The 17,683-nt window shown below is 48.6% G+C and overlaps 1 protein-coding gene across 2 annotated transcripts in view; it reads right to left on the bottom strand.

The window, feature by feature from the left end:
* Positions 1-494: 494 nt before the first annotated feature.
* Positions 495-17,683, bottom strand: part of NOL6 (nucleolar protein 6) — a 35,866-nt gene continuing 18,677 nt past the window's right edge. For both annotated transcript variants that reach the window (XM_079329916.1, XM_079329915.1), the window contains exons 16-26: positions 17,074-17,214; positions 16,708-16,819; positions 16,333-16,487; positions 15,942-16,105; positions 15,360-15,512; positions 14,124-14,221; positions 13,115-13,239; positions 12,885-12,974; positions 10,617-10,814; positions 1,958-2,059; positions 495-886 (exon numbers count right to left, since the gene is read on the bottom strand). In XM_079329916.1, the coding sequence (XP_079186042.1) occupies positions 737-886; positions 1,958-2,059; positions 10,617-10,814; positions 12,885-12,974; positions 13,115-13,239; positions 14,124-14,221; positions 15,360-15,512; positions 15,942-16,105; positions 16,333-16,487; positions 16,708-16,819; positions 17,074-17,214 (1,488 nt within the window). In that variant the 3' untranslated portion in view covers positions 495-736. The remainder of the gene's footprint in view (positions 887-1,957; positions 2,060-10,616; positions 10,815-12,884; positions 12,975-13,114; positions 13,240-14,123; positions 14,222-15,359; positions 15,513-15,941; positions 16,106-16,332; positions 16,488-16,707; positions 16,820-17,073; positions 17,215-17,683) is intronic.

Raw genomic sequence — 17,683 nt, 5'->3', positions numbered from 1 at the left:
TTTTAAGCAGAACTTTCTGCATTTCAATTTACCCCTCTCTCACCCATCATTTGGCACCAATCCATCTTCTTTAATCCCTTACCAGGTATTAAAACAGCCTGGCAAAAAATCCCTGAGCCTTCTCTTCTCCAGGCTGAACAAGCCTGGCTCTTGCACCCTCTCCCCCTCATGACAGAGGCTTCAATTCCTTTTTTGTCTTTGTTGCCCTTCACTGAACCTGCTCCAGTACCCATGTCTCCTTTTTCTTGGGAAAACCATCACTGAGCACAGCATGCCAAATATGCCCCATTGGGGCTGAGCGGAAGGGAATAACCTGATCATTCTTTTAACAACTGTTTTTTTGGTTTTGCTAACCCCTACAATAGCAGCATGTCATATCAACTCCCTACCAAACCAAGAAACTGCCTTTCCACTGTACACCCCAGCCATATTTTTCAAACCATGACATTTGTGAACACAGCTCCAATTCCTACAATGAACAAGAAACAGCAACATTTTCAAAAACTTTATCCCATCTTTATATTTTCTTCAAAATAAAAAGGCATTTGTATTCTTGAAAACAATTACAGGTCCAATTGATTTTCTGAACCATATATATAAAGATAAATAGAGTAAAACATACAGTTCTGGAATTTAGAAAGCTAAAAGGCTCTTTTAGGACTGATTTATAGAAAGGAACAGACCCAGAGGGAACAAACTGCTTCAGGACAGGCCATTCTGACACCTCTCAGTGATTTCAGATAGTCCATTTCTCTGTACGAGCTTCCACACTTTTGACCAGGCCTTCTCCCAAAATCTCAAAGTCCTCCAGAATTGCCTCCACATTGGGAACACAGACCAGCTCGTTGTTCAGAGTTGTCACCTTCCTTCCTTTCATGCTGGAGACCTGTAGGACACAAAAAGTACTGCATGAATGGGAGCACCTCTTCAGAGCTGTACTGCCCAGTAAGAGAAGCAAGTTCCTCTCCTGCCTTGTCACATCCAAACCCTGCTACACCACTGCACCAAATTTCACTTCTTAACACTATTGGGGCACATTTTCAGAGCTAACAAAGTGCAAAAGTGACCCTTCCAGCCCCCTTTAGGGTTTACCCTGGAGCCACAATCCAAAGACTGCGAGGAAGTCAGGAAGCAAAGTAATGGCCAGGGGCATGGTAGAATGACAAGCATGCAGATGCAGGGCAGAGCAGGGTAAGCAGGGCACAAGGAGTATGCAAAAGGGATCACAGCACAAGACTGAGTAAGAGCTGCTTCTGCTCTGTTCTTTGGTGGGTGTCAAAATCTCAGGTAATAAGATATCCTTGGCTCCAACAGTGTAAAAAACAAAACCCTTGTGTTTAATCCAGCCAGACTCAGCTCCGATGCAAGCATCTCCTCCTGTTTCACCACTGTGAATAACTGGGTTTCACAACAGCAGGCAGGCAGAATGGCCAATGCCCTCTGGCCGTGAAGAGACAGCAGATAAATCACCCAGAGACTGACAGAAGAGCCCAGGCTGCCAGCTCCGAGCCATGAGTAACCAGTTTCTTTGCGTCTTTCCTTCATAGAAAGCAGCATGAATCACTCCAGAGTGCCTCACACCTGGCCTAACCACCCTCTAGGGTTTGCCAACCCACACAGTGCAGCTGGAAAACAGCTCCATGCACCAACGAGGACATGGGCACTCTGGACCTGGGCTTCTTGTGGGCTGGGTATTTCTGGTAAGATCCCAAAGCCACAAGAATGGCATAGTCTATTTCCCTTCTCAGATCTGCCCATGAGTGAGACACTGTGACCACAGCCATGTCTTGGCTTCTCCCCTTCTAAGAAGCAACATAATTATGATCTCCATTTCTCAAAGGGCTGATAAGAGTTGGACCATGTAGTTCCTGCAGTCACCATGCAGGAAAAAAAAAGACCCTCAAAAACCCTTCAGGGTATAAAGGCAACACAAAGCTTAAAGTAGAGAAAAACTCACCTTAAAAGGCTGAGGCTGGAAGCTCAGAGGTTTCCACAAAACTGCAATCACTTCCCCCCCATGTTTGTCATAGAAGAACAAGGCAAGATCATCAAAGGTAACCTGGGTAGAAAACAAATGTAGGTTAAGGACTGTGACCCCTCAACTTCACTGTGCTCCTCCATTAGCTGACCTGGCACTACCACCTTGTACTTTGCCAGTGTCCAGCCACCATATCCAAGCTTTCACAATGCATGAGACAGAAAGAGGCAGGCTCTACTGAGAAGGCAGTCCTGCCACAGTACATTTCATGGCACCAAAGACAAACCCAAAACCAGAGGCCAGCATCTCAAGCTCTGCAATCTGTGCAAACAAGGGATCAAAGCTCCTTCTTCCACCAGGATAATCCCCACCTGAGCTGTCAGCACTTTATCCAAAAAGGAAACATAAGAGAAGAGATTCTAGGTAAAACAATGCTCTGTGGGGTAAAAAGAGATGGAAACCTCAAAGGAGGCACCACAGGAAGCTGTCCTGCTTGTCCCTTGTGTTTCTGCAGTGGTGCCAGTGAGCATCTCCTTTGGTGGTGCTGAGCAGCAGAGATCAAAGAGAGATGTTGCACAAAGGGCTGACTAAAGCCCAGTCTGGCTTCCCCCAAGCCCACACCAGCTGGATTCCCAGGGCTCCAAGGAGGAAGATGAGCATCACAGCAGAAGGAAACAATGCTGTGTACAAGCAACTTCTCAAACCCACACTCTGGCCCTACAGCTCATCACCCAACATGCTGATACCGAGAGATGTGTACCCTGAAAAAAGCTGACCAAGACAGCACAGCAGCTTCTCCCTGATACTTGGTCATTGTGGTGGAGATCAACATCAGGCAACAAGATGTTTACCAGGCTGAGCAAACAGTCCCCAGCATCAGTACAGTCCCTCTGCTCCCTCTTCAGGCTTCTTCTCCATCACCTTAGTTTGCCAGCTTTTACCAAAGGGGGTCTCTGCTGGCCTCATTGTATCATGAGGTTTTCATGAGGATGTGCATGAAAAGAAGATCAACATCAAAGACAAGCTTGGATGGGCTCTTGTACTGACATTTTAGGATTGCAGTAGGAAAAAAGAGGTAGAGTGGGTTGGTGTTATCACTGATCCTAAAAGGCAAGGTGGCATTTTTAGGATACAGACCTGGTAAGCAATGAAAGGTGATGTTGTCTGCAATCATCAGGCACGGATTTGAGTTTGGACTGTTGTTGCCCTCACAGAGGGCAACAAAATTAGGTCACCAAGATGGAAAGATCCCAAGAACTGCCAACCCATCCCACCCCATGGGCCCTCACAGGGGCAAGCCTGGTCAAGGCGTTATTTCACCAAACTGTCTAGAAAAACCACTGTCTAAAAATACATTGAGAAAAAGGCAATCCACCCTGGCATTCTGTGCTGAGAGCAACTGGTTATGCTCAGAGCCCAGTCAGCAGTGAAGACTCCTCCTTTAGCCAAAGAGCTGCAGGGAGGGAAAGCTCAAGGAAAGGCAATAAAGTTCAGGGCAGGCTGACCGTGCAGCTCTCAGAACCAAAGGGGAGCAGAGCATGTGAGAACCTGAAACAGCCCAGCTACTCGCAGGGCGAGGCCTTCAGTGCCTTATGATGCTTCTTATAAAAACATTGTTTTCTTACAGATGCATCTTGCTGGACAGAAGCCAGGAGCATCTGCAGTACTAAAAACCTCCCAGGCTCAGCTAATTTCCCAATAAAACCACTGTTTGGCCTGATACTCAACACAGTTTTTTATTCCCAGACAGCAGGGAGCAGAGGGCAGATGTTAAAAGGATGGCAAGCCATTCAAAATCCCAGCATTTATGCTGCTTCCAGCATCATCCATGTGATAGTTCAAACTGGCCTACTGAGCTGTGCAGTTCCTGGGAAATTGCAGCATTAAAAGGGTCAGGTGTATTAGTCACTGCACTCCTGTTTGTTCAGAGGCTTGGGGAGCAAAAGCAAACACTTCACCCTCCTTTCCACATCCCATGTTCTCTGCCCAGTGTCACTGGACTTGTCTGAGCCTGCAAGCACCTTCTTCCAGGAAAAGTTTCAAAAAAGAGGGAGAAAAGGCAGGGATTATGTTTGTTCCCTTCTTGAGCTGCTCTATCTTTGGCTGCTACTCAGCTTTCAAGGCCCAGAGAAATCCCTGCAATCAACAAAACCTACAACTGGTTCCCATCTCACAGAGACATGGGGGGCCTGCCTACAAGCTCAGGGCTTCATTTTGGAGAGGCCTCATTGTCCAGGGAGATGTATATGGCACCTGGAGGATTAGAACAAGCTCTGTAAGAAACCATCTGGGCTATAGGAATGAAAAGGGTGGAGAAATGTAGTGAGTAAAACAATACCTGGATCTAAAATGGGATTACCAGACTAAGAAGCATCATCTGAAGGATGGATTTTGCAATGAGTAAAGTGTAATTTAGTTAAGTATCCACTAGTAGTTAGGCATCTACATTGTTAAGCATCTACTATTTAAATATCTACATTGTTGTTTAGGGATAGGGTTTTTTCCATGTGACCCTTTGTTCATCCACTTCTCACTGCTCCTACCAAGAGATTAGGCTCATTGCATCACAGCTGCTGGAAGAGCCTTTTAAGGAGGTCTCTGCACAACAAAAATGTGTCCTACAGTATCATTTCCTGGTTCAACAGCAGCTCAGAAGGCAAATGCATCAATAAACACTTGCTCAGTGTTCAAAGCATTTTAAGTGCTCTTAGCAAGGAACCCACCAGTGCAAAACCCTGTTAAAGCTACTAACTTCCAACAAACAACTACATTTGTGGTTAACATTTTGAGGTCTCTGCCACCCTATTGTGACCTTCCTTGATGCTCCCAATTATGTGACACAGAGAGAGCCTCCCCCATGACCCAACAGAGCAAGGAGCACTGTCCAAGTAACCCAAGCTGGGGCTACCTCTGTGTCTTTTAAAAGACAAAGAAAACCCTTAGGTTTGGGATTCAGCTGATAAAAGGTTTCCTGTTGGGAAAGAATAAGGAGTTGACAGGAAAGTTTTACAGATACATATGTATAACAGAAAGATTTTTGAATGTAAAATTTGAAGAAGGTATAGAAATTATAGCAAGTTTTGATGCAGAAGAATTACTGAGTGAGTTCTACTGGGTAACTAAGAAAGCAAAGAGTAAAATTAGTTGGAAGGGGCTTTAATGACTTAGAGTAAAGGATAAATCCACCTCAAGCAAAAGATGTTTTTACTAAGCAAAAAAATTCACAAACAAAAATGCCATGTTTCAAGAAGAGAAAAAAAATCTCAGGATTTTCCTCAGCAAGAAAACTGAAAAACAACTTCTAGCTTAAACTGTAACATGCTAACCTTTTGTGATTAGAAAATAGTAACATGAATATAGTAATGTTAGTAGTTCTAATAGGCTATAGGTAATACTAAAGGTGTTGATCAGTTGTCATATTTTAAGATGCTCTGCAATGAGAAGTATATAATGCATTGTAACAAGAACTAGAAAAAGCTTTCAGACAAACCCACAGCTGTGGCTGAAATGGCTGTGAGCTAAGCTCTTGTCACCCACAACCCATAAATTGCTGCATCATTTAAATATTATTAAATAAACATCATTTTTAAACAGCCTGCCTAAAGTTCCACATCCCTCATTTTAAACTCTTAGAGTTTCCAACTGGTTCCAAACTAAGCGAACTTTTCCGCACACACATCCTTGCCTTGGGGGTTTGGGGCAGCAGGAAAGAAATGTGGAAAGGAAAGGATCCACCCATGTCCTCCTGGCTGCATCAGCAAAGATGTCAACCCACCAAACCATTGGGACAAAAGTCTTCTGTCACCTCCTACACCACAAGCCCCAGGCAGCCTCTGCAGGGCATCACCAAGAGAGAAGAAATGCAGCCACAGGGCCCCTGCCAGCTCACCCAGGAGCACAAGTGGACACACACACGTGGACCCACCCCAGCCCTGGGCACCCTGCTAAGGGTCTCCTGGCAGCTCTGCAGCCCTGACAGCAGGTGATTGATTTCCTGACACCTCTGCCCTTCCAAGGGTGCAGATCCACACAGGAAGTTTCCTGCCTGACATGAGAGTCCACAGAGTTTTTTCAGCTTTTCTCTGTCTCCCTGGTGCCACCACAGGAGGTGTCAGCCCTGTCAGTCAAAACAGGGAGAGAGCAGACTGACCTGGAAAGATTTCACCAATTCCAGCTACATCATATTATCACGGCTTACATATTTTAAGATTCCTTTCTAACATGCAGAAGCAAAAGACACATTTTCACACCATGGGAGGAAGAAAGGAAAGGACTCCAAGTCTTCCTGATATGTCTTGCCTTAAAGTGCAAGAAATGCAAAACATTACTTTAGAGGGATGTTTATTGTAAAGCAGGAAATATTTTCCTGCTCATCCACACAGAAAAGTTCTCACAAGATGGACAGCTCCTCTGCCACAAGCTCTTCCTCTGGTATGTGCAGCCCAAGAAAGCTGAATTTCAGTGAATGACAGCACATGCCATCACTGATCTGGTGAGACCAAAGACCCAGCAAGAAATGTGAGGTCTGTTAACAGCCAGAACAGACAGGCAGATGGACATGGCACAGGTAGAGGCAGCTTCACCCAATTTGCCCCACAATGAGTGAACAGCCCAGAGAGGTGACCAGAGCCTTTGCCTTCTGTGAGCTCCAGAATGCAGGCAGACAGGCATGGCAAGCATATCCACAAACCCTCTGAATGGTCTCGAGTCCAGAGGAAACCCAAATCACCCTGGAGCAAACCTGAAAAGACTAAACCTTCTCACAGCAAACACTGGGGTGTTCTGCAGCTCCACAGCCACAACACAGATCACCAGTCACAATGGAGACTCAACAGGAGCCACATTTGAAACACTGAAATTTAATTCAGCCTAGCTGGAGAATCCCCTCCAGAAGCCAACCCAGGGTATGCTCCACAAGGTGCTTTGAACTGTAAGTGGCAGGGAGGCTGTTGATGGGCTGAATCTCCAGGTAAAGCCCTCCCTGTGGGGTGTCTGGCACCTGCTTTCCCTCAAAAGTGTCTGTCTCCAAAGCCTTCTCATCTGGACAGGATCACAGAACAGGTCTTCTCTATCAGATCTGTTCTGGAATTGAAGAATTTGCTGCCTGAATCCCACAGCCAGCCTTTCATCTCTACCCAGAGCCTCCCAGGCACCAGAGCCAGTTCCTGCAGCACATCTCCTTGAAGCAGGAAAAATTCAAGCAGTCAGGACTCATACCTCCTTTCATTTTTCTACACTGATTAAGCTCCCTGGAAAAGCACACAGCAATCCTTCAGCTCCAGAGCATTACTGCCTTGCTAAACCCTTTGACTTTAGAAGAACAGGGGCAGGCAGGCTGGACAGAAGAGTGGATCTCCTGGTCACTAATCCAAACTAGGGGAAGAAGTTATTCCCTGCCCCTCTCAATTCAATCAAACACCAAGGCATTTAAATCCTGTTTACTGAGATGTGGAAATCTCAGTAAAGGGAAGATGTTTCTTTTTCCCATAATAGAACACAAAACCCCACAGCATCTGCATGGCAGATGTCTCCCTTTGATGCTACAAACCCACCATGGCTGCACTGCCAGCCATGGCTATAGCCCCATTGCTCAATTCTGTGGTTTGTGATGTTAAGAGCAAATTACTCTGAATCAAAGCCAGTCAGTTCTGCATCCAACTGCTTCTCATCCAAGATCTCTCATACAAATTCAGCGCTGTCACTACACTCCTTTCTGGCAACAATTTCTGCAGGGTTTGGATCACCCCCAGGGCTGCCAGCCCACAGGACAAGGAGGAGTTGAACATTGCTTAGAGCAGCAGCAACCAGGGAAGGAGAAATAAAAAGGTACTGGAGAGCTACCAAGCAAAGCCAAAGTCAATGAAAAGGTTTTGCCTTTAAGCAACAGCATCAATACACTGAGACATGAAGCCAGATTGCTAAAGGATGGGGTAGCTTCTACTGACAGCTCAGCATCACTGGCTTGCAGTGCACAAAAAGCTTCTCAAGCCTTCCAACTTAACTGGATATGGCTGAGTTCTCTAGGACCATGTGCAGCAACATCTCTGTCATTTTCCAAGAAAAGAAACACCTGTGTGCCTAGAAAAATGGATATTCATCAGCTCCTTCAGGACTGCCTGTTACTGATGCTATGAATGCAAACTGTTACTGCAAGATACCTCCAATATGATAGCCACAAGAGAACAAACCATATCTAAGAGCCTTAAAGACAATGAAAAGTCCCCCAGACAGGGATGCTGAGGCAGATTTTGGGCTCTCTGCCCCACAGATCGCTTTTCAGAGAAAGCTGCAACCAGTTTCTGATCTGTTCCCTTCTAAGAACCCTCAAGGTCAAAGGACAAGGGACACCAAAAGAATCAACACTGCTTTCAACGAGGCAATGTGACCTTTGCTCATATCCTTCTTTCTTCATTAGGATGCTAGCACATTGAATTTAGGAGCAGCTGTAATTTGCAAACTGACCAAACCCAATTCCAAATCTATTATAACCTGTATTAATAAAAACAGGCAGTAGAAAGCAGTAAAAATTCAGGCAATTTGGATGTCACTATTGACTAGACCAAGTAATTGCCTGAAGATAAATGAAAGCTGGTTTCCAGGAAAATCTCTCTACCTTTCTTTTCCAGAGCCACTTACTGACATAAACTCATCTAAATGCATAAAAATGTCCTATAAACCCCGATGAATTCCTGACTGACTGCCACAATCTACAACCAGACCTGCTGTAAGCATTTAACAGCCTTCCCAGAGACAGCTCTCCCAATCAGCTCATCCAGCATCCTCCAGTTTCTCTTCAAGCAAGCAGTCTCCTTTCTATCTTTCCACACGAGTTGCTTAGCACTGACCCCTTCAGAGATACAGAGGCTCTGTCCCCATCCATCTCCAGCACCTTGGCAGCTGCTGAAAAGGTCTGTTCAGCTCTAGAACCCACTTCCAGCACCATGTGAAGGATGGATTTCAGACTTTAAAAACTTCATTTCCTACCCACATCTACACATCTTGACTGAGGTTTCATGGCAGCAGGTCAAACACTCATCAAAAGTGAGCGGCTGGTCTTGATGACTCCTCAGACACCAGGAAGGAAAGTGAAAGCAAACAGTTCCAAATCTGCTTTCTACTCCCCTTTAAAACCCTTGTGAAGGATGCTTCTCCCCTTCCTTCTTGCCCCAAGAAATCCCCCAGTGTTCTCCAGAACATGTCTGCAGGACCTCCAGGTCCATCTTCCTTCTCTAAGGCAGGAGTGTAATGGCCACCTCCTCTCCCACATGCCCTTCCAGCTAGAGGAAGCAGTGCTTTTTGCAGGGAAATTGTGTGACAACTTTGAGATCTTCCTCGGTTTCATGAGGCCTTTAACATATCCTTGTCTCTCACTTACTAACCACCCAAGACTGTCCCAAGCTGCTGTGGGTGACAGGACTAAGCTTGCACCTTGGCAGACCTGGCAGCTCTGGTGAAGCCACAGCAGGTTCCCATGGGCACAGGTTTTCATGCACTGTGGCTGGCATGCAGCTTGGGGGGGTAACAGTGCTGTGCCCAGGATGTGGAAACCTTCAAAGAAACCCCTTTAAATTTTCTTTGCCCAGCTTTAAGGTACCTGGTTAAGGTGAAAGGAGAGCTTGCACTGAAAGGTCCCAGAATCTTCCAGCCTAAACTGGAGTTTCAATTCAGGCACTACTTTTTCAATGGTGGCCAAACATTGGGGCAGGGAAGTAGGAAATCCCCATCTCTGGAAATAGACAGCATCCAGCAGGACTGGGCTCTGTGCAGCCTGCTCTAACATGAAAGCTGGCACTGTCCTGAGTGGGGAGCAGGGCCAGAGATCCCCACAGCCCCCTTCCAGCCTAGCTTAAGCCTTGCCTAGCTTAATTCCCATGCTTACAGATCTGACAGTGCTCGCAGCACTCTTATCAGTAAGGGATGATGGCACTTCAAAGTTAAGGCAGGCTTTGACACGAGGGCCCCACAACCCCACCTCTCTGCACACCCAACACTAACATTTAACCCAGCTACCACATCTGAAGCTGGGAAGGGCCAAAGTGCCAGGTGCAAAGCACAGGCTGTCCAGATCCAGGGAGGATCACCGCTGTCATTAGGCACCTTGCATATCCCCCAGCTTGCCAAGGCTTTGGCTTGGCCTCATGGTGTACAAGAATATGGTTGATGACTTTGGATACTGATGTTCTCCATATTCCCAACTTCCTCTGTTGTGGCCAGACACAGCGAAACCCCTCTCTGACCAATACTGATCTTTGGCTCACACAACCATTGGCCTAACAGCAGAATGTTTACTGGGACCACGTCATGGATAGCTGTACAACCCCCCAGAAACTGTGTGTAGTTACTGCCCATCATGCACACCAGTCAGTGCAAGAAGCCATGAAGAGTGAATTAACTGACTGGAGACAAATGGCTTGAAGACACTTCCGTGCTGAATGCAATGTTCTTCAGCAAAAGTTCCTGGTGTGTGTATCTGAGCTCATTCTCACATCACAGGAGCACTCCCATTTCCATGGAGGAGGTGATGCACTCACCAGGCTGCTGGAGAAGCAATGCCCATAACATGCAAATACCTAAAGATGTCAGAGACCCAAACACCAGAGCCCTTAGGCACCCCATCTGCCTCCCCAACAGTGCTCACTCTCAGCTCCTGGAGGTACAGCTGCACAGGGTCGTAATCCACCACAGGAAAGAGGATATTCATGGCAGAGCTGTTCTTCACCACGCCACGGGAAGCCGATTTCACCGGCCGGTCCACGCTCTCCAAGTGCCGAGGAACCTGGTTTGGGTTCAGGTGGATCAGGACATCGTAGAAGTCCAGAGGAGGGCGGAACACCATCTGCAGGGAGAAAAACAGTGCTACTCAATACAGGACACAAGCAAGCAGGAGAGGTAAGAGAGGTTTCCCAAGTCCTTGTTTGCATTTTGTCTCTTTCTCCTTAGTAAGCAGTAAACCAACGACAGAATTTTTGTGGGATTAATGTCAGAAGTTTGCCACAGACCACAGGAAGCCTACCTGAGTAAATGCTAGTGGGGTGGGCAACTGAGAGAGGGACAAAGAAGTGATCTGAGATAGATAACTGCACTGCACAGGGCAGAGTCTCAGGGTGAAGAGGGGAATCAAAAAGTCAACAGGAGCTGAATACCCAGGGGACACAAGGAGCTGTATAATAACAGAATGGCCCCATCTGTCCAGCAGGATTTGCCCCAGAGGGCAACAGCATCTTCCATCAGGCAGACAGAGGGTGAGAGCAAAGCCCCATTAATGGAGGGGAGCAATCCCAGACACATAAATATTTGGACAGGCAGGATCTAGCTGTGGATACAGCTGTATTAAAATGGAAAAAATTTAAAACTATGTGTACATTTTCAAATGGAACAAATGATGCAGACATGAACAGAGGCATGGGACACTGCTCATCTTGGCACTGGAAGAAAACCCACTGCCTGGAACTGGTTTACAGCCAGGCCAGGGAGAACACACATGAAGAACATCAGTGACCAGCACTGAGTCAGTCCTAGCTCTGTTCCACACAGACCCCCAGTCCCACCAGTGACCAAGTCCATGGCTTCCTGTGTGTGCCCTGGGAGCACACCCATGTCTGTATCTTCACGACAGCTGGCATGTCCCCATGGGACCCAAATGCAAAGGCAAAAAAAACCAGCTTGCAGCACTGTCTTAGATATAGGAGGCAACTATAGAGGAGGCAACTCCAAACTAAACTCAAAAGGCTTTTCCCTCCTTCCTGCCCCTAGCTCTGCCCTGGAAACAGCATCCCATGTTTATCCCTGGAACATCATACACCTGGGAGGACACTGGCCTGGACCAGAGGGATTCTATGACAATGAGAAACATTTCCACTGCAACAGAAGGGAGAAAGGAGGAGGCCCAAGGCAGCTGAGTCAAGGTGTTGGGAGGCTGCTCTGCCCAGGTGACAACTTGTTTTAGAAGCTAACTATCCCGAGCTCACAATGTGTTTCCTGAATTTCAGTCTTGAGCCAGCATTGTGACTGCAACACACTGGATATGCCTCATTGCTTCACAGCCCTGTAATACACACTGCTAATGCCTCAAGTACATCCTTACCTCATAACACTTCCAGTAAATCTGCTTTATTCCAGGAAAATAAAGCAGAACAGAAAGCAGCTCTTCTCATATTGGCTAGGCAGGAAAAAAATTACTGCATGTGCTGCTTTCTGGTTTTGGTTTTAGCTTGAGATTTTTTGCCCCTAATGTGAATCTGCCATATCTAACCACGGCTTGTCCTCTTTAGTTCTTTGAGCTTCAATCTCCAAACACCACCAAACTACCCTTCAAAGCACATATATCTTCCTTCAAAGGGCAAATAAATATACATCTCTCAGGTCCACTGCAGTAATGTATGCTCCAGTTTAATTAAAGAATTATATCACTGAGAAATGGAAGAGGGTTAAACTACATAGGACTTTACTCCTCCCCTCAAACCAAAATAACATCATCCTGAAGTGCCTGGTACTGTCCTATGAGAACCTCCAATACCCTGAGTTTGATTAGACTTGAGTACACAAGCCAAATTTCCACAGCTACTCCAAACCAGTCTCCCAGAGGAACCATTTGATCCAGTCATGGCCATACAACTGGTTCTTGCACGGGAATATTTAGGTTTGTTAATGTTCCAAGAAAATCAGAGAATACAGAATGACTGTCCTAGTCACCCCAAGCTGCAGTGCAGAGCTGGGTTCCCCAGAAGCAAGGTGGTGCAGAGGGACACCAGCCTCCCTCCTCCCATCCTTGCAGCTCTACATCCCAGGGCAACCACAGGGCCACAGCCTGAAACCTCCTAACACATCCCAGCAACCACCACCACCAAGGTCCTGCCAGCCCAGCCAGAGCCTGAAAACCCTTGTGCTGCTGCCCCAGGGGGTTTACCTTCACATCCTGGTCACTGAGTGGGTCCATGAGCTGCTCCTCCAGGGCACGGCGGGACTCCGAGGCGAGCAGGACAAGGCGCTGCAGGATCTGGGGAGGGAGAAGCCAGAGGGTCAAACCCGGCAGCCTTGGGTGTGACAGGGACACTCCTCCCTCACGGGGCTGTGAGAGCTGGCTCCAGCATTAGGAGCAGGGAACAGCAGCCACCAGAGGAAGGGGACAAAGCTCACCTGTGCTGAGGGGCGGTCCCGGGTCCACATGGAGCTCCACTGGTCCTTGGGAGTGGCCAGGAACATGACGGGCAGGCGAGAGCGAGCTGCTGCAAACTTGTTCTTGATCTCTGCGCAGTCAGAATCTGGGGAAGGCAGGCAGACACGTGAGATGCTCTGCCCCATCCACAGCCCTCTGACCTCCTAACCCCCACCACAGACAGGAAAGGGCAGCACAACAGGATTTACTCTCTCCCACCCTGATTCCACAGTCCATGTGAAACCAGAGCTCCTTCACCTCAGGATTGTGCTCACTCCCATTAGATGGACTTTTGCTCTAAACCCATTCAAGTGGGTTCAGGCATGTAGGCACTGAGACTGACACAAGCTGGAAACTCACATTATAAGCTAGTGACAGTTGGTATTATCCAAGGAGTGTTTTATCTCTTATTTCCCCTCAAGCGGGAAAAAAATAGCTCTTTAGTTCATTAAAATAAGTTGCAGGGTACTTCAGAAAACATCAGTTTTCAAAACCCAGTTCTCTCCCAAACATCTTCACGTTCTTTAATAAATCAGCTTTAAAAGCTGGGTGTAACTATCTCCCCCACCCCATGACTTTGCACAGCCAAGACAATCCCATGGTCTCTTGTGGCTCCAGCATGTACCCAAAAGACAATTAACAGACAAAACACTAGAGGGCAGGAACAGAGAGCTTCAAAGACAACACCACATCCAACACCACCCACGCTTGTCACAGATTTCAACAAGACCAGAAGCAGCAGAGCATCATCACTGAGACCCACCTCTTCAGAGGCAGGCAGGGAAAAAAAAGAAAACCACACATGGCACAGCCAAACCCATCCTGCAGGCAAGTGAAACATGACAGGACAGGAGCAAGGGAGTGGAAAATCTCCTTGCCCCCAGCACAAGCTATGATGTCTTCGTGTATCAAAGAGACTGGAGCCAGGCACTGACCAAAGAGGGCTCAAAAATCTCATGTTGCAGCCCTCCCACCTGCTGCCCTGCTCACCTGTCAGGCCAGTGTTCAGGTTGACAATCAGAGGGTTGTTTTTCCAGTCAAAGGTTGCCAGCAAGGTAAGGAAGCGCAGGAAGCCCACCTGTGGAGAGCTGCAAGCAGGACAAAACAGTTCAACATCAGCATCTGCTCTCCTGGCAGCAAGAAGGGCTGCACTTGGGGGTGACTTAGGGGAGGCCCAACCCACATGCAGCCCAACAGGAATATCTGTAATGGGAAAGGGAAGTTCAGAACAAATTTGAGACTTCCCCTCCTCCAAATCTCCCCTTTCCCTCTTTGCCCCCCTTTTCCCTCACTCCTCAAGAAAAAGAAACCAGAAAAACATAAATCACAGCTCCCCCCTCCAGTTGCCCAAACTCCTGGGTTGGGAGCAAGAAGAGACGGAAAGAGAGCTGCTCCCATCCCTGGTGCAGGTCTGAACACCAGCCAAGTTCCCAGTGCACCTCTTCCCCTACAACGCCACGTGTGCACAAAGCCAGAGAGCTGGGAAGATGATTCTGCTATTTTAGGAGAAAGAAAAGCATTCTAGGCATCAGACTGTTGTTCCTGCTACTTTGGGAAAGGAAACTGCACCCCAAGTGTAGAGCAGAGTAACCTTTTGACTCCACACAGAACAAAACCATTTCCTTTAACTTCATTTCACTTCCTCTGGGTCCCATAATATTTGTCTGCCAGGGACCAGCAATGAATTGGTTCTGTGGGGTTATTTACCAACACACTGCTCCATTCAGTTTTCAGGGCCCACCCCCTTGTCCTTCCCTTGGAAGTCTCCAGAAGGAAGGGAGGCTGGAGCTCCCATCACCACCAGAACATCCTTCCTAGAGAACCCAGGAGCCCCATCATGATGGTAGCCACAACACAGCCCTCACCCTGCTTCTCCTGGCCACCACCCCCAGAACAAGGAGCCTCACCAGTCCTCCAGACGGCACAGGACACCCTGCAGCTGTGCCAGCAGCACCTAGACACCACAAGGACACTCACCCCAGCCTTACCTGCTTTCCCCCTTTCCTTGCACAGAGTAGGGAAAACCACAGCCTGCTAAGCATCTTAATCTCCTCTGGCAACTCCCAGCAGGACTTGGGACAGTGTTTTGGCAGCACAGGGGCCTCACGCTCCCGACTGTGAACCCTCCCAACACCTCCTGCCTGAGCAGCATCCCACCATTCCTCCAAGACAGGTAATGAAAGGCACTAAATCCCCTTTGAGCCAGCCTGGGCTCCTCATCCTCACCTGGGTGGTGTGAACGGGGCTGGGTGGAGGAAGAGAAATGCCACAAGGAGGTCCACACACTCCTCAGAGATGCTGTCACTCAGGAGCTGGGCGCTGATCCAGCGCTTGGCCAGCCGGGAAGTGCTGCCAAAAACAGGGTGCTGCTGCTGGAGCCTGTGAGGAGGGAGACATGCCACTGCTCAGCCCACACACCCCAGGAACCACAACAGCCTCTTGGCATTTGGCAAGAAAGAAGAGAGGGGCAAAAATCTGCAAGGAACACTTAGGCAGCATCACAAGCACAGAGACTTTCAGTGCTGAGATTTTTGGGGAAAGAAGGGAAAATGCTGCCTCATGCTGCTCCCTAACCACACTGCATTTTAATATTTGTCTCCCCACACCAGTGACCTCAGGGTCACAACTGGTGCCACCCACACCCACATCCCTCCCTTAATCCTTCCGAAGAGCCTCTCACAAGGTTGGCTGAGGGGCCACTCCCCACAGCAAGCTCCTCTAGCCACCATCACCTCCAGGATCCAAGGGCACCTCCATACATGGTTTCCAGCCATGTCCCACCCCTCAGGCACCTTCTGCCTCACCTACCCATGCAGTGAGCTGGTTAGGTAGGGCAGATGCAAGGTTTCCAGCTCCAGCTGCCGAGACTCTTCTGTGTCCTGGTACTTGAGCATCCCCTCTGGAGTGACCACCTCCTTCAGGATCAGGGGCTCCCGGTGGTAGGCTACTTGGAGACGGAAAACGTAGCCATCCTGAGATGGGAGCACAAGGCAAAGTCAGGCATGATGGTGACAAAAGTAGTATGATGTGTGATATGCTGCCCCTCAGGGATACAACAGCAGCATCCCAATATCAGTGCACTCACCACGCTCTTTCCTAGGCCTACTATCCAAATACTGGTTCTGCCCACTGGGACCACTGCCACAGCCCCCCACCTCAGTAAAGTCGGGCCTGGAGAAGGTTCTGGGGGACCCACTACCTTGTATACATCAGTGTGGGTGACTGCAGGTCTGCAGACCAGCTGGTGCTGCTGCCGGAGGAGCTCAGCCAGCTGGAGGTGGAATGCGGCCTTGATGCGCTTGATGGCTCCTTTGTCCTGTGGCCACTGGCCACTGCCTTCCATGTGGCAGATGACTGGGGACAAAGGGATAGCAGGAGGTCAATGAATCCCACACAGAAACAATCTGTTGGATAGGGGTGTCTGGGACTACAGGTTTACAAAAAAAGGGCATGAGGAGTCAGGGCTCTGCTCCTGCCTGCAGCACACCAACACAGCAATAACAGAGCCAGAATTGCTACTTGCCTCCACCTCCCTCCATCAAATCACCTCCCACTCACATCTCACCCCACTTACTCTTCAATGGGGTTATGTAGGCTGGACAGGGTTTCTCCTCCGAAGGAAGCAGCAAGTGCTTCCTTCTGTTATGGAAGGAATAAATTGGCTTCACAGGAATGGGAGGAAAAACCTGAAAGAGAACAGCCACCCAGCAAGTGAGAACAGGGAGCAGAAACCTCTCAGCAATGTATATGCCCTCACCCAAACCTCCCACTCCAGCAAAGCCCTCCAGTACAGAGGGCTTAGTCAGCTTGTGCACAGCCAGCCCAAAGGATGGAACAGCAAAGAGGCACCATATTGCTCCTGAGAGCCACAAAAGCAGAGAGTGACTCATTCCCTTGCGGTCCCTCGCCCCAGCAGCCCCCCGTGGCCCAGGACACTCACATCCGTGTAGCGCAGGGCAGGGTGCACGCCCTGCACGGCCGTCACCGTCAGCGGCAGCTCCTTCAGGCTCCACAGCTTGCGGCTCAGGTCATCGTAGGAGCACACAACACTCACCATGGCCTCCTCGCCCGTTCCCCATGCCTGCGGACACACAGGGAGCCTCTCCATGCACCTCTCCTGCTCCTGCACTCGCCTCACCTCCCTCGTGGGCTGGCATCACAGCTGAGCTCCAGGGAGTCAGCACTGCCACCCCAGGGAGCAGCTTCTGGCAAGAGCACTCAGCAAAATGGGGAGGTAACAAACAGAGCAAAGACAAGGGAAGGCTGTCTGTGACTCCCCAGCAGCCACAGGTATCCCAGAGGCAAATAAAACTATTGCTTCAGCAAGACACTAAGGCAGCACCAAGAGCTGTACTGCAAGCAATCACTATAGTAAAGGAGAAGCCAAGAATGACATGGGAATAGAGACCACACTGCTAAGGTAAGCCCTGCTACTGTCTCTCCAGCAGTCACCATGACACCAACAGAGGCAGCAGTTAACAGAAAACTCCACTGACTACATCCTTAGCCAAGGCAGAGCTCTGGTGCATGGCAAAAACAAAGACAGAAAA

The sequence above is a fragment of the Erithacus rubecula genome (assembly GCF_903797595.1).
Source record: "Erithacus rubecula genome assembly, chromosome: Z".
NCBI lineage: Eukaryota > Metazoa > Chordata > Aves > Passeriformes > Muscicapidae > Erithacus > Erithacus rubecula.
Note: the sequence above shows the minus strand (reverse complement) of the source record. Positions and strands in the feature narration are given on the sequence as shown.